General features: G+C 32.6%; 1 protein-coding gene across 3 annotated transcripts in view; it reads right to left on the minus strand.

Annotated features, from left to right (window-relative positions):
- Positions 1–5,491: 5,491 nt before the first annotated feature.
- LOC127988352 (complement factor H-related protein 4) overlaps positions 5,492–17,678 on the minus strand; it is a 228,861-nt gene continuing 216,674 nt past the window's right edge. For 2 of the 3 annotated variants that reach the window (XM_052591085.1, XM_052591086.1), the window contains 6 exons: positions 10,149–10,322; positions 8,522–8,695; positions 6,952–7,146; positions 6,696–6,872; positions 5,906–6,097; positions 5,492–5,770 (listed from right to left, as the gene is read on the minus strand). In XM_052591085.1, coding sequence (XP_052447045.1) covers positions 5,580–5,770; positions 5,906–6,097; positions 6,696–6,872; positions 6,952–7,146; positions 8,522–8,695; positions 10,149–10,322 — 1,103 coding nt within the window. In that variant the 3' untranslated portion in view covers positions 5,492–5,579. The remainder of the gene's footprint in view (positions 5,771–5,905; positions 6,098–6,695; positions 6,873–6,951; positions 7,147–8,521; positions 8,696–10,148; positions 10,323–17,678) is intronic. The other variant, XM_052591087.1, reaches the window with a different exon arrangement.

Genomic DNA, 17,678 nt, shown 5'->3' on the forward strand with positions numbered 1-17,678 from the left:
CAATACTTGACGGAGCTGAGAAATATCATGTGATTTTCTCATCGTTTCCCGAAGTTAGGTCCATAAAACTGTTTTCGAGTACAAAAAGTAAATTATTGAAGCCGTAATTTTTTCAAATTAGTTGTGTTGTTTTTCTTGTTTCATGTGTCACAGTAATGATCAATCTACAGGTTATTTAGTGCTTTAACACATCCTAAAGTTTGCATTTTTAGATTTCTTCTGTATAAAATTAAATCGAGTTTAAATGTCAGGAGTTCCTGTTGGGACGAAAGTAACAGTTGTTAATTTTGTCCCGCTACAGTGACAGAAAGTATTTATTTTGTTCCAGTGCATGCTATATTGTGAATTTCTGTGTCTTGCATTATTTATTAAAATGTTTGTCATATTATACCAAAAGAACATGTCTGAGTGAGGGTCAGAAAGACAGACAGAGGTCTGGTTATATCCAGATGTTTTTGAGAGGGTGTTTATGGACATAGAGGAACATCAGTCTCTGGGCAGCTGCTACGTCACATTTATATTTAGGTTTTAGCCTTATCTTAGCCTTTACACCTCCACCTGTGAATTTGCAGTGTTTCCAGATTTTTCAATGCACATTTTAAATTCTGGATGGAAACATAAATAGGCCTACTGTTACATTATGTTTAGATTTTGTTTTTATTATGCTAATGTAATTAAACTTTTATATTGTAAATTCTGATGAAAAAGTTGATTTATAAAATTACATTGAAATTGACAATAAAAAAATAGTGCCAGGTTTTGAGACATCTGATGAAACATATTTAAAATGAAAATATGAAAATGTAATTTAATCTTTTTTTTTTTTTTGTTGCAAAGATAAAGGACAAAATATGTTTGCAGTTACAAATTAACAAGGTCACAATCAGGTATACCTAAGAAAAATAAGAGTAACAGAAAAAAATCTAGCTTATATTGTTGTGTTACTTTCATCCCAACTGATGGGGTCGAAAGTAACAATTTGCAACTTATGTTCAAAGTGAAATTATACTAAAGTCTTTGTACATTTCTACAAAATACCACCTGGTATTGATAGACCACACTTTTGAGTTACTGGCCACAGCAGAAATATATCTCTGTCTACAACATTATCTTTTAAAATTATGTTTTTCTGAAAAAATTTACTTTCGCCCCTGCTCTCCCCTGCTAATTTGGACAGTCACAATAAATGTTGAGGAGTTGAATTGAGGATGCCATTGACTCCTATAGTGGGAGTCGGGAGTCAGAATCGACTATGAACATCCTGAAACAGAACACCCCTTTTAAACGTGTACTTTTAAATTTGAGATGAATATCCCATTTATAAATATATCACTGCATTAGACTTCTATTATCAAAATAGGCCTAATACATCATCAGCAGAGTTGTAATTTTACCAAGTATTATAAAGTAATAAAAATTAAAGATGAATGTGTTTATTTATAGTCCAATAAATAAAATAGTAACATCTTATGTACATTTTGATGCTTCTGGCCTTGTATTTATTTTTCTAAAAGGGGTGTATTTGTATTTTACTTAGATCAAAAGTTCATAACAAGGTAATCACTGAATAATAACTTCTTCATGACGTTCCTATTATACAAGACTTCATGTCCCTCAGAGATATGATTTTTAGCTTTCTTATTTTAACTACAATGGCTCATTTCACTTAATTTTACAAAAACTATCAACGCTAATATTTATTATGCATATTACATTTTTTTCTGTTTTTCATTATCCATTATCTTGTTTCTCTTTTTCCCATTTTAGTTTATGTTTCAGTATCTCAGTATTTTGCTATTTTCGGATGTCATCACTTGAAGGCACTTTTCGTTCTATGCTTGCTCATGTAATATTACTTAGAATAAAATATTGACACAGTTGCCATCATAACGCACTGAATCATAAGATTTGGACTGTTCGAATACTAGATCAATAATAAAAAAATACCCCACTAAGAATAAAAATCAAAGTACACTTTTTTTTATTATGATCCAATTATTTTGATGACTTAAATACAGAATAGACTCATATGCTTTTTTCTATTAATTATATAAACTATTCCAACATGAATAAAAATCACATGAACATATGATGTTTCAGATAACTGTTTAATCATTTAATAACAAATATATTATCTTTACTTGGAGATGTTTGTACAGTACCTCTGTAAGCACTCTCTTCGATTCATACAAAGTAACAACTAAATCAAAAGTACATCTTGACATGTCGAGTTCACAAGATGCATGCTGGTTAAAAAAGTGTTTGAGTTATGTTCGACTTGTACTGATGTGTTGCATGACGTGTGCCAAAAAAACTCTCGCTACGTCAACGTGGCTGTGTCGGATTGGAAGTTGCTCTCCTCCGACTGCGGGTTCATTTTCTTGATATCATCAAACCAAAATTACAGTAAGCGCATCGAGTGGTGTATCATTCCCGAATCCTGATCTGAATCAGTAAAGACAGACACTTTGGTTTAATCCTGAATGAATCAGCATCTTCAATGAATAGATTGAGGTTTCTGTATTAACACAGTGAATTAATCGCCAGCTAGTGGCAATATTACTTTCATAAGTATCATAAAGTAGGCCTATCATTTCATTTTGTCAGTACATATTTCTGTTAAAAATGTTGTTTAAAACAATAATCGCATTTTATTTTACAATTGTAATTGCTATATTCATTTACAGCCGTCTGATCAGTATTAAACTGTAAACAGGCTTACATCTAAAAGCAACTTCAGACCCAGCTTCTATCTCTGAAGACTTGATTAAATACTGGTTTAATTGGTAAGAGCCTATTGTCATATTACATGTATTCGTATTTAACATTAACATTTAAGAATTTAACATTAGGGATGACATACATATTTAGGGCTAATATGACATTCTGTTTAAATGGTTAATAAAAATCAGTTGCCCCTAATGGGAAAGAACATTTCTGACACTAAGATTCATTTCTGGTTTATTTCTAGAAAGTGAGTGCAGGTTTGAAGTAAATTCATGAGGCAGGTATTTAATTTTTCAGCTTTAAATATTAAATAAAAAATGATTTGGATGAAACCCTTAATATATCATGATTTATCACAATGATGACTTTCAGTCTTCTTTAGGCTATTCATTTATTTTATGTGAGAATTAAAAAATTCTGCTGGCAGAATTTGGACGAATATATAAATTTGCAGTTATCTTAAAGTCATTAGTAATTTTCCTATCAATACATAGTTGTTTAATATATTTTTTAACTTGCTATCTTTCCAACCTAAAGAAATACGCAACAAAATGTCTGCTCACCCTCTTCTAGTCAATTCTGGAGACATCTGATAAAGGCATGGATTTACAGTAGGCCTGCTACGCGTATTTTAACTTCAACCCTGATACTACATCAGTAATTGATAACTGAAGAACGGCACGAAGCAGTAGATTCGCTGATGCTAAGGATTAGACAAAACACAAGGAATAAATTCATTTATTTTATTTGTACAGATTGCAATGTAACTGTAAATATAATGTAAATATGGAACTTCATAGTTCTGTGCATATTTGTTTACATGTGCACTACTGTTTGTAAGTGTGTATTGCTATAGATCTTACATTTCAAAGAACATCTGTGCAATAAAGATGTTCTATTCTATAAATTCACTACAATGAAAGTGTGTAATATATTTAACTTATGAGGTGATTGTCAGATAAAATACAATGACAAACATTATTACAGTATGTCAAGCATTGCCTTTTTAATTACATTATTACTTTTATAAATGTTATATTGCAAAGCTAAATATAATTTACATGCAGTAATGCACATGCATCTTCAAGAAACATCTAAAAACAGAGAAATCTCTTCCAGCTTTTTTTGACCGTCAAACTCTAGCACTCTCTATTCCAATTATATTTGATCTATTTTTATTTTTTTATAAAAAAAATAAATAAAAAAAACCTTGACCCTCAACACTAGCTTTCTGTATTCTTTTTCAATTCTAATTGTTTTCTTTGTAAGTTTCTACTTATGGATGTGTGTTGTGATATATATATATATATACATATAGATCATTAATTATTAAATACATTTATGGTCATATATATATATATATATATATATATATATATATATATATATATATATATATATATATATATATATATATATATTTTTTTTTTTTTAATATAATTTTAAGTAAAAATAAATATTATAATTTTAAGTAGATCATTAATTACTAAATACATTTATGGTCATATATATATATATATATATATATATATATATATATATATATATATGACCATAAATGTATTTAATAATTAATGATCTACTTAAAATTTACACCATACCTTAGTTTCAAAGGCCATTTAAACCATCTCTGATTTTTTCTTATATCGTGTTATATTGTTATTGGAGATAGATTAGATAATTTAGATATTGCAGGAGATCGCTTAAAAAATCGTGTTCTTTATCCCCGCGAAGAATACGCAGAAGTGAGCACATACAGTTTTCTAATGTTCCAAATATATTTGTTTATGTTCTGTTTTAACACTGGGGTTTGTTATAAGCCTAAACCATAAATATTTGACTGAAACTTGTCTATTAATATCTGTTTGCATGAACTTAAACTTTGAAATGTTTTAACTGTTGCCTTCTACTTCTCAAACCTCGTATTTTCTCTGATATCGTGCTGGGAAAACAAGGGAGGAACATATATATATATATATATATATATATATATATATATGTATATATATATATATATACATATATATATATATATATATATATATACATATATATATATATATATATATATATATATATATATATATATATATATATATATATATATATATATATATATATATATATGTATGTATATGTATATATAATTATTGTTTTTTGCATTGCATTTGCATATTTTATAGCTATAATGTATTCACATGTTAGTGAATTAGTGTACATTATATAACATATTAAAATGTTAAAGTGTTTTTAAAGACATCTATCTTTTTAAAAGATATCTTTTTTAAAAGCAGGATGAAGCACATGTTCATTTCATAAATATTTAAAATATATTGCAGTATCTATATGTGGTTTGTAAATAAGATACATATACTTTAAATTCACTAAAAGCTGTATCGTTTTAGGATGCTCTTACACAAAGTAAACATAAAATATACTTTAAGTAAGAGTTAAATAAGTATGATTTCTGTAAGTGCACTCAAATGTCACAAAATATATACTTGTGTTTTAGCATATTTTTTAAAAGCCCAACTAAGCATATTTTTATCTGTAAATCTGCGTATTAATATACATCTGAATTTCAAGTATTTTGATACATTTAAGAGGACTTTTTTTCCACCTTGGTATATAGGACAAATGTACGGTTTAAAAGAGTAAATATAATTTTCATACATGCACATCTAAATAATTTTATATTTAGTATTTTTATTTTTATTTTTTTCCATTTTTTTTGTGTGCAAGAAATTCAAAACTGACATATTGATTTGGGGGAAAAATATTTATTTTGATCTGCTAATTTGGTTTTTGCTTAATAGTACAGCAGATGCTTCATGTATGTTTTATTTCCACTGTCACACACACTCAGGCAAAGTCATCTCTCCATCATTACACTTTTTTCTGAATCCACCACCTACTGATCTTTTGCCCCACTGACACTTATAGGTAAGGTGACCATCATGTGGTGCAAACATCTTTTGTTGATCAGCATAGGCCAACTCTATACCTCTTTCATTCATTATCTCCACTGTCACTGTACAGGGCTCTGAAATAAACCAAACATGTCACAATCAGTGTCACAGAATACGTTTAACTAATCATCACAACACACAACTTAAACTACAAGATTACATCATGATGTATAAATATTATATGTATGGTTTAGCGTGTTCATACTTACTTAAACACTTAACCTTTCCTCTCCATTCTCCTTGCTGACAGGTCAAGAAGTTGGAGAAAGGGGGACGTGTATCCAGTTTGTATTTATTAAAGCAAATGTATTCAACTCTCTCTCCTGTATTGTATTCTTTTTTTGTAATATCTGCTGTATCTCCATCGTTCACTGGTGGTGGTGGTCCACATTTCCCTGGGACTGTTATCAGCAAGAAAATGTGGCATTAGTAAATCTCTAATATGAGAATGAGGTCATTTTAAGAGCAGGTTTAAGAAAACGTGTTTAATGTGTGGAAGATATATTCTAAAAACACTATATATACTGTAATGAGAGAGAGAGAGAGAGAGAGAGAGAGAGAGAGAGAGAGAGAGAGAGAGAATTTATAACAGAACATACCAGCACACCATTTTGAGGGACAGGGGCTCAAGTGAAATAAAGGGCACTTTTCATAATTATGTATTTTTTTTCTTTTTTTAAAACAAAAAAGTATATATATTAACGCAACAACTGACTTCCTTTTAAAAAAAAATAATTAAAAAAGTTAATTAATTTTATCTTCCTCAAACTCTAATTTTCAAAAGATGTCTACATCAATGAGCGCTTCAGAACTCCTGACCTAATATTTAGATATAATATTCTTCAATAAATATATTTGTTTGACAGGGAAGCTGTGCGCAAACAGGAATATATATTATAAAAAAAATAAAAAAAACACCCCAGAAAAAAGGGCACTTTCTCTCCAGCAATAAAAAGGGAAGGTGCTCAAGCCCCCTTTGATGTCTATGTGTGCACGTGCCTGCAGCACACAGTGGTTTTGGTGTCCATCCGTCTTGTGTACATGTGGCCTCTGCTGCCATCTGACGATATCCAGACTCACAATAGTAAGATCTTCTCGTTCCCAGTTTCAGATCTCCTCTAAAGTAATCATATGGCAAATAGACATTCTGGTCACGTGGAACTTCACATCTAATCTCTGAAACAAGATTCACATGCTTTTAATAACATGCAGTGAGTTTATCACCAAATACAAACGTTTTTCTCTATAATCTTACCTCCACAACCAGGCTTATGATCCCACTCCCCGTTCTCTTGGCATCTAAATGTTTTTCTGTTTTCTTTTGAACTACTGGACCCTCCTTTTTCAGAGCAGATAATCTCCACACTTTCTCCAGCTCTGAAATGAGTCTTTCCCTCTGGGATGATTTGTTTTACTCCAGATGTGGTTGACTGAAGCACACAGGTTATTTCTGCACAAGACATAATTACAGTATGTTGTATACAAATGTTAAACCCAGACTACTTAAAAAAAAAAAAAAGAAAAAACTTTATTACACACTTATTCACTTTTGTAAGGAGGTTATTCAGTTGAAGACGTTTGTTGTCAGAGAAGTGCTTATTATAAGAGCTTTTTATTTTGAATTATTTTAATAATTTGAATCAATTTCTTTTGCTGTTATGAATAGCAACAGACCTGTGTGTTACCTCTTGATAATAATAATGAAGACATAACTTCACCTTTTAAGATCAAATCTGAGTGATTGAAAAAAAGAAGGGTCTGTTACATCTAGAGTTGTGAAGAAATACCAGTCATTGTGGTATTCTCCATCTAGAATTATTTATCTTCCTTAGAAGAAGTTGTCTTTTTTGACAGGTTTTTATATATTTTTTAGTTTTTCAAACTATGGCTATATTTCTCAAAATGCAACACACAAAACCACTGAACACACACATAACATGAAAACATCACACACTCACAAAAGCAAACACTTCTTTTAACCATTCTAAAATTAGAATTATATTTATATAATTTATAAACACAAACACACACACACACACACACACACACACACAAGGGCGCTGCACAAGATCCCGGGCACTATGCATGCCCCCCTCTTGAAAATATATATTCCAGACTTTTCAAGGGCCCTCTCTTCCTTTTGGGCCCTGGTCATCAGTACTGGTTCTACCCCCAGTCCGATGCCCCTACACACACACACTCTAAATATGCATATAACCAAGTCAGAAAGTAAGCTTTATTTGTAAAGCGCTTTGTGCAGTATAGATAAAATGTAAACATAAATGCAAATGGTAAAAATAATTTATTTCTAAAATAAACAGTTTTGATGTCTGAATGAACAAAATATGATAAGTGTTTTCACACATGATCACTGGGTAGGACATCAGTAAATGAGTAGGTGTTGAAATGGCAGTGTTTCCCAAATAACAATCAAATGAGCTGTTAGTTTCAAATGATTTGTGTAACGTAGAAAACTGTTTAGAGTTTTGCAAAAAGTTTTTTTTAACTAGGACAAACAGAGCTTAAAGCATGTTATGCGCTTGTAGTTTTGCAGACTTGGTCTAAAGATTCAGTATATGAGTGAATGCCTTCACTGAGTGCGCATCAAGTACCACTTTTTAGTGTCTAAGCAAAAAAAAAAAAAATGCACCATTAAATTGTTTTGCTTCAAATTAGATTGGCATTAGCTCACAACTTACTTCTGTTCACGACAAAATTGGAAGTGGAAGGAAAGATGAGGCATAAGAAAAAGTATTTTGTGGGAGAAAAGTCAGTTTTTCAAATTTATCAATTAAAAAACAAAGTAACTTAGTAGCAACACATACCAGCACACAGTGGATCTGGTTTCCATCCGTCTCGTGTACATGTTGCCTTTTCTGCTGTTTTACTATATCCAGACTCACAACGGTATGATTTTTTTGTATCCAATTTCATGTCTCCTCTGAAGAAATCAGATGGTCTATACACATGCTGGTCACGTGGAACTTCACATGTAATCTCTGAAACAAGATAACAGTTTAAAACAAACCAAAAAAATTATTTAAACAGTTTTTGAAACTATAGCTCCATTTCTCTAAACTCTACACAAAACCCACAAAAAAATAAATAAATAACAACGTAAAAACCTCTCACATATCTTGCACAAGCAAATATTTCTTTCAAAATTATTACAACTCTTCTAAAACCTGTATTTTTTCTGTGTAGTAACTACACACAAAAATAATTAGCCACATACACGTCAAATTACACACAGATGTGAAAAATGTAAAACACTCGCACATATACACTGTATATACAGTATGTATAACTGATGAATTTAACACTGTTAGGCAACTGAACGGAATCTGTCTATACTGAACTGACTTGAGCTGTATAATGACACCTTTGACTTGTTAGAGCTTTGTATTTGATACTATTGCGATGCTGCCGTGAAACAATCTATATTTTATTAAGCGCTTTAGAAATTAAGTTGATTTTATGATTTGCTTGTATGCTTAATCAGTGTATGTAAATATGTTCGTGTGTGTATATATGCATATATGTTCTGTACACACACAAACACATAGCGTTTATTCATAAATACTTTGAAATGCAGTGGGTTAAAAATCATTTCCTTCTCAAAACACCATGTTTGATGTCTAAGTGAACAAATGAGGTGTTTTCATACATGATCAGGTGTAGGTCAACAGTGAATAAGTTTTATATTTACAGTTTTTTACAATCACTAGGACACATTTCTAAATACTAAAGTCACTTTTCCAAAACTCTTCACACAGTTTTCCTAACCATCTTTTAACTTGACACAGCAGTTAATTTCATATTCAAATATTGTTCTTAAACTACCAAAACACTTTCTTAATGTCTCAAATCAAGTCATTCTAACATTACACATTGCAGTATTATTTGTGATTTTTACCCTTTTGTATATTTGGTAATAAAAGTGTCAAAGACTAACACTTGTTAAGATGTTTAGCCACATTCAACTGCCTTTTTATTTTTTATATTCAGAATCATTTTTTATATTTAACATTTTTGTTCTGTGCTAGGCTTTGAACTTGAGTTTAACTAAACAGTATGTAAACGTGCAAATTGGCCTGTGTAATATATAACATTTTTGTGTTGAAGTGATAAAAGAATTAATGTGTTTTGTGATTATTACGTGTTTGTGATGGGGCTTTTTAAGAGAGATGGGCTGGGAGGAGTCAAGAGAGTCACCAGAAAGAACTGTATGAAGAGCAAGGCAGAAAATAAAAGTTGCTAACTGAGTTAACATGTTCAATGGGCCTTCTCTCTTATGTTTAAGAACACAACATCATGTAATTTGACAAATGTTGTCAATGATTGGATCATGAAGCGTGAAAAATGTTGATACTATTACTGTAAATGCTTTGTCTTTTGCGGTAGACAAATCAATCAGACAAAAAAAAAAGTAACATTTTGTAGCAAACATACCAGCACACAGTGGATCTGGTGTCCATCCGTCTCGTGTACATGTTGCCTCTGCTGCTGTTTGACGATATCCAGACTCACAACGGTAAGATTTTCTTTCTCCCAATTTCATGTCTCCTCTGAAGTCATCAAATGGTCTATACACATGCTGGTCACGTGGAACTTCACATGTAATCTCTGAAACAAGATAAGTTTGTTTTGTTTTTATATATATATATATATATATATATATATATATATATATATATATATATTTTATGGCTCAATTTCTCTAAACTCTACACACAAAACACACACAACATGCAAAACTTCACACATATCTTGCAAAAGCAAACAAATCATTCAAAATTATATAAACTGGCATTTTTGAGTAGTCACTCTACTCACAAACTTAAAATAATTATCCACACACACATCAAAGTACACACAGATGTGAACAATGTACTTGTGTATGTGTGTGTGTGTGTTAAGAGTGCAGTGGAGCGGAGGAGTTTGACATAGCACTCACACATACATGCATATTCACATACAGTAGGGGTGTCAAAATGGCTGAAAAACTAAATTTGAATTTTGTTCTTAAATATTATCAATATCGAATGTACAGATTATTTTCAGCTGCTTACACACAAAATCTTTACTTGTCACACAATTTCTGACACCTGTCACTCAAACACCAGAAACACAAAAAATCAGAAAAACCATACTTTCCTTAACATTATTTCCTCAGCCTTTGAGTTTTCAATTTCATAAAACACTTTTTGCAAAACACAACACACAATACTCTATGTAACACACACAAATCTAACAGGAATTAAAATGATGGCAAAGGTGTTTGCAAATGTTTGCTTTTGAGATGTGTTTGTGATGTTTTGGATCCAATGCATTATTTTGCTAGATGTGAGGAATTTAGCATTTTTTTGTGTGCAATTATTGGATTTGTGTGCAAAGTAAAAAAAAAAAAAAAGGCAAAGTTTTGAAATTCACGAGGTCACCCTTACATCTAATCTGAAAGCGAATAGTAAGCATATTTTGGCGTGCTGACCTGGGAAAGGGTTCCAGGCCCGGAGCATAGCCCAAACCCAAAGAACTCCCACTATCCCTAATTTGGAATAAAACAGATTAGATGTGAGGAGTTGGGGTGGAGGAGGGATGCCGAAAAACTGTCGCAGGACAGGAGGTAGGAAGGCTGGATATATAAACACTTGTTGTGCCAGTTAAGATGGTTAGCTAAACGAAATGCACCTGTGCCAAATTGGATGATTATCTGATTGTGCTCCTCCCGAACTTTGGTAATAAAACCTCATATGTGTGAAAGCATTACAAAAAAATTAATAAATAAATAAACACCTGTCAAAAGCTTATTTTTTTTAGTTGGGGGGATAAAAGCTTTTGAATTCTCTCCCAGGGCCACAAGAAAAAAAGAAAAAAAAAAAGAAATATATATATATATATATATATATATATATATATATATATATATATATATATATATATATATATATATATATATATAAAAATATATATATATTAAAATATATATATATTAAAATATATATATATTATAGAGAAGTCAAAAGCATGTTTTCCCCTTGAATGAAATGACAGTTTTTGTTTTATTTATTTATTTAGTTTTTTTTTTAAATGCTATGATAGTCGATAGTTTATATATAAAACATGACTATCTTTGAAAAAAAGAGCATAATGTTTAAAATAATGTTTATAAACCATATATAATTAATTAAGTTGCTTAAACAATTAGAAAACATCATCAAGTATGTATAATTTAATACAAAGGACCAAAAACCAAACACCAATAGTACTTTTTTTCATTTAAAAACATGAGATGCAGTTATATGGGGAAAACCCCCAAATAGTCTCAAGTTATGTGTGTAAAAGTTATCATGAAAATATCAAGAAAATCTGACTTTTCTAGGTTTTAAGTGCCATAATTAGGTCTCTAGTGCATTTACCAACCAAGGACATGTGAAAAAGATTAAACCAGTAACTTTGTTTTGGGAAGTCTTTTTCTGAGAAAATGAGGTTGTCTGATTTCACTCCCTTGGTGACGAGGCAAAGGGATCTCATTATAATATTACCACTCCGTAATCTGTAAGTTTACACCAAGCAGCAACCTCCCGCTCTCTCCCATGAAGCCAAAGCGGAAGTGACTTAAACTATAATTCGTCGACAGGCCGCTGGAGGCTGGCTGCAAAAGTTACAGTGCCCTACTTTACAGCAGCAAAAAATTTTTTTTTATAACTTATCCGTTTAAATTATATTAAGCCTTAAAATTATTAAGGGCCGGTCACTTGAGTGACAGGTAGTTTGCCGCTGCAGACACTGTCTTTGAGCTAGGTGGGCGTGGCTTAAGCAACCAGCTCCCATCTTTTTGCAGATTTTCAATTATCTGGGAGTGATGGACAGCCCGTTCTGCCCACTTTGAGCTTCAAAAACGTTCTTCAGGAATTTACGGGTGACGTCACGGACACTACGTCCATGTTTTTATACAGTCTATGGTTTAGACCACTGCGCTGTTATTGTGTTTTCGCAAATGATAACGATGTACCAGTTCTAATTTCATGGCGAAAACGTTTCTGCCTTCGGCTGCACAGATGAGCACACAACACTATTTAGATCTAAAATAATCATGCAATTTATTTCCCAGCAGTTTACCTTCACAGACATAACCGACTGTTTTTGTAACTCATGTGTGTTTCTAACAATCTTGTGTGTGAATGAGAACCTAGTTTAGTACTCGTGTGCTGTGGCAGCCATTTTCTGTCTGTGTGTTTCGGATATGTGCTCTCAGAAAACCGTATATCAGAAGTTTAAACTCATACGGTTTAAAACGATAAGTAGCAGCTCATTTGCATTTAAAGAGACAGGCCCAAAAAAACTGTGTGTTTCTGCTTCCACTCAAAATAGGCATATTCAAAATCATATAATAAATTATCCGTGGGGTATTTTGAGCTGAATCTTCACAGTCACATTATGGGGACAACAGAGACTTATATTACATATTGCAAAAAGGGGTGTAATATGTCTCCTTTAAATGAATGGCTCTGTTGTGCAAGATGTGAGTGCAATGGTTATTGATGTCCTTCTGGAAAATGCAATAAATTTACATTCTGAGTGAATGGCTTGATGTAAACAACCGCTGCATTCCATTTTGAAGGGCTCATCCCTTTGCCATAATCCCTTTGACCCTCTGGAGTCTAAGGGTATTTTTGGGGCCTGTAGAAGTTTTGTCATGCCATGACATTTGAGCTTTTTTCAGTTTCTTATAAATATCTAAATGGGTAAAGTCTAATCTCTGGAGTGAAAGCTTAGAAGGTAGAAGGGTGTAGGACTCCAAACAACTCTTTCTTGCAGTGCCCTTATGCATCATCACCCTTTTCTCATACGGAAGTACTGTCATCATGCAAAGAATCTGTGCAAATGATTATGGGGGAGTGAAGTGTCTATCAGTTGTACCCTTTAAAATCCTTCATTCCGAAAGGGTGCTCACAAGCACCCCATTTGCACACACCCTTGATCTGCACTTCTGCGGAGCCTGCAAGCCTGTGACTTCTACCCCGCAGTCAAAGCAGCATTGCGTTATGAAAGTGCAAACGCAGATGAAGTTCGCTGAAAGAGAGGTGGCATGTTCGGTTCACTTAGTTTTGTCATGGCCACGTCATATTAACTTGTGGGAATGGGATAATATGACATAGCCATGAGATTGTTTTGTCGAGGTAACGATATCTTTTTCTCCTGGGGTTTAATGAGTTTAATGCACAAACAAATCTGTGTGACCATAACCTGGGATTCTCAGAAATTGATTTATTAATATTTTATTTTGTTAAGCTTTATTTTGTTGACCATATTGCTACAACGACCCGGTCCTGCAGATTTGCCTTATACAACATTAGGAAGATTAGACCCTTCCTGTCAGAGCAAGCAACCTAACTTCTTGTACACGCTCTTGTTCTCTCCAGACTGGACTGTTGTGATGCTCTCCTACGGGTTCTGTGCTAGACTAACTGAGAATTATCATGGCACTTGTATACTGTTCCAAAATAAACAGTAGTTCTGAGGCACTCACAATGAATATATGTTAAAAAGCCGTTATTTAAACTTTAAAAAAATAAATAAATAAAAACTTGTATACTGTTGTTGTTCTCTTGTTGTTCTGATTGCTTCTATTGTTCTCATTTTTAAGTCGCTTAAAAGCGTCTGCTAAATGATTAAATGTAAATGTAAATGTGACACAGACCTAAAATGCGAATTGTTAATTTAAATTAGAATATTCAAATTGATGATATGATTAAAAACCATGCAGTGTATTGTAAATGTAAATGTTTTATACTTTTATACTTAAAATGTTTTATATGACTGGGAAGTCATGGCCTAGTGGTTAGAGAGTTTGACTCCTAACCCTAGGGTTGTGGGTTTGAATCTTGGGCTGGAAATACTATGACTGAGGTGCCCTCGGGTGCAACCAGGGATGTAGTGGAGGCTAAATGCACATAAACGCCATTTACGCACCTCCCAAAATTCGGAAATAGCGTTTTACCCACCTCCAAAGTGCATTTATCCACCTCTAAATTGAGTTTATCCACCTCTAAATAGCCTACAGTTCCTATGACATTTTTAAATTAAGCATTATGTGGTTTTAGTTTCATATTGTTCATTATTAGTTTCATAGGTTGTTTGTTGTTAAAGATGAAGTCTTTCATATTGCGCTGCAACTTGTCAGTGTTGACCAATTGCTTGCGGTATTAGTGGGAAGTTCGGATCATTTTACTGACTCGGATCTTTGAGTCTCATTCAGCAAATGAACTAATCTTTTCTCTTCCCGTTTCTATGGGACTGACAGGAAGAATAAAAGACTAGGACCTCACCTGTCGATTCAGAACCCATTTGTTGTGTAATGCGCATGTGCAGTCAACACAAAATGAACAAATCACTCTCTGAGACAACTCAATAGTCCTGAGTCATATTAAAGATTCGTTCAAAATGAACAACACGCAACAGACTGCATCAAGATTAAAAAATTGATATCCGGCAATTAATAATAATAATAATAATAATAATAATAATAATAATAATAATAATAATAATAACGTTCGTTATTTTGAATAGGAATCATCACTCACACAGCAGCCATTCATCTCATCTCCGGTTTATTTATGTTCGTATACATACAATATCCACGATCCGCCAGGGCTATAGTCCAATGGTGCGCACATTTGAATAGATAATAATTTTATGACATGTTTGTAAAATATTTCATCATACAGAATAACATTTCTATTCATTTTACACTGATTTATGCGATCTGACGAACTAAAACAGCTATCAGAGCTAGCAATTACTCTCCTCTTATTGATTCACGTCAGCTATGACATCAGTGCGATATCATTAGTTTGTAAAGCTGTCCATCATCTCACGTGAACCACAAAAGGATGTCCTTCTGCAATGAAGCAGTCTGTGTCATTGATAAAATATATGAAAGACAAAAGTAAAAAAAAATATTTTATTCCAGCTTGTTAAATGTGAATATGTTCTAGTGTCTTATCTCCTCTGTGACAGTCAACAGAATATATCTTTGAGTTGTGGACAAAACGAGAATTTTAAGGACCATTCCTGGGCTTTTGGGGAAACATTGATCCTCATTTTTCTGACATATTAATGACCAAACAACTAACCGATTAATTGAGAATATATTCAACAGATTAATTGACTATGAAAATAATCCCAAATCCCTAATCATTACGTACAAGTGCATTGCATTGGTACCTCTGGATATAAGCCTCCCTCTCTATTCCTCTTTAAAAAAAATAGTTCTCTCTGTTTTGTAATTTAGTAAACTTTATAGATTTTAACCTTATTATTCCTTCTTGAGTCTATTTAACAAGAACTTAGATTATTGGCTCCCCAATAATAATAATAATTATTATTATTTTTTTTTTTTGTTACAATTAAATAACTTAAACAAGTGATATAAATGAATAATGAACGAATAAATTAATAATTCAAGACAAAAAAAAAAAAAAAAAAAACTTATTTACCAAAAACTGCTGCTGTGTCTGCTAGCGTTTGAGTCATGCGCAATTGCGCACAGACACCTCGCGTGCATTGACAATTCGCGCCGGCGCGCAAGTGCGCGTCACTGTAATAAATGATAAGCCATGTCACAAAAAGGATCTATCCCTCTGGTGCCGAAAAGAGAAAGAAGAAAATGACATAACGTTGGCTTGTCGTTGGACCAGGGCCGGCCCTGACCAATTTGCTGCCCTAGGCAAGATTTTACCTGGCGCCCCATGCATCACAGCCCATTTCACCCTGTCATTGTGTTCATGATTTAGCATTTATATATATATATATATATATATATATATATATATATATATATATATATATATATATATATATATATATATATATATATATATTGGCCTGTACTGTATCCCCCCAAAACTGGACAACTGTAGAGTAAAACATTAATAAAAAAGTGATAATAAAAAATGCGTCTTAAAACTGACATGATAATACAAAATCAGTCTGGGGACTCAGGACTCAGAACTCAGAACAACTCCTAAAGTTTAAGGTAAAAATAACTGCCATGAAATTATAGTATCTTACTCCTATGCAATAAATTGTTCTTTCACTACATCTCTTTACCTCTCTTTATACTCTTCTCTTCTTTTTGGCACTGTATCTAATCGCAGACTATGCTCATTTATAATGTGTCATGTTGTAAATTCGGCCTTCCATCACAATCAGGAAACTTTCACCGTGTCTAGAACTGGCGCGAGCTGCCAGGTCCGTTTCTACGAGCTGTGTGTTAACAAAAGCAGTGCTGTCTACATTGGATGCGGCGTCGGGCACGCTATCACAACAAATTACCAACAACTGATTGTGCGCGCACTCTGTTTCTGACACACTTCAAGCACTCGATGGGCGGGGGAAGATTGAAGAGCCGGACTTTTTTTGCTTTATTTGGTAGTATTTCGAATTAATGGTTTTTAAATAGTAGCCTATTATATAAAAAAAATATGTAAAAAAATAAAATAAAAATTCACTCGTTCACTCATTCTGGCGCCCCAATGGATGAGTGGCGTCCTTAGCATTTGCCTATACCGCCTATGCCGCGGGCAGTCCCTGCGTTGGACGCATAGACAGTAAAAGAAGGTTGGACGTTGGACGAGTCTCAAATTTAGGGACCGTCTCTAAAGTTACATGCGATATTGGTATACACTTTTCTAACGTCAGTAGCATTTGAGGAGAATGACTTACAGTCATAAAAACAACTGTAATTGTACATCTAGGTGTCAGCTATAATGCACAATTGAATATAATGTTGAATATTTATTAAAATAAACTGTAAAGTATATGTAAATTATGCTACTTTTTCACATGGGCTCAAAGGCAAATTTGAAGCTCAGTAGCATTTGAGGAGAAAGACTTGCAGTCACCTTATACATTTTTAATATATAGGCTATTAAAATAAATTATTAATAATTTAGGTAAAAATGAGGCCCGTTTATC

Source organism: Carassius gibelio, chromosome B22 (genome assembly GCF_023724105.1).
Source record: "Carassius gibelio isolate Cgi1373 ecotype wild population from Czech Republic chromosome B22, carGib1.2-hapl.c, whole genome shotgun sequence".
Lineage (NCBI taxonomy): Eukaryota > Metazoa > Chordata > Actinopteri > Cypriniformes > Cyprinidae > Carassius > Carassius gibelio.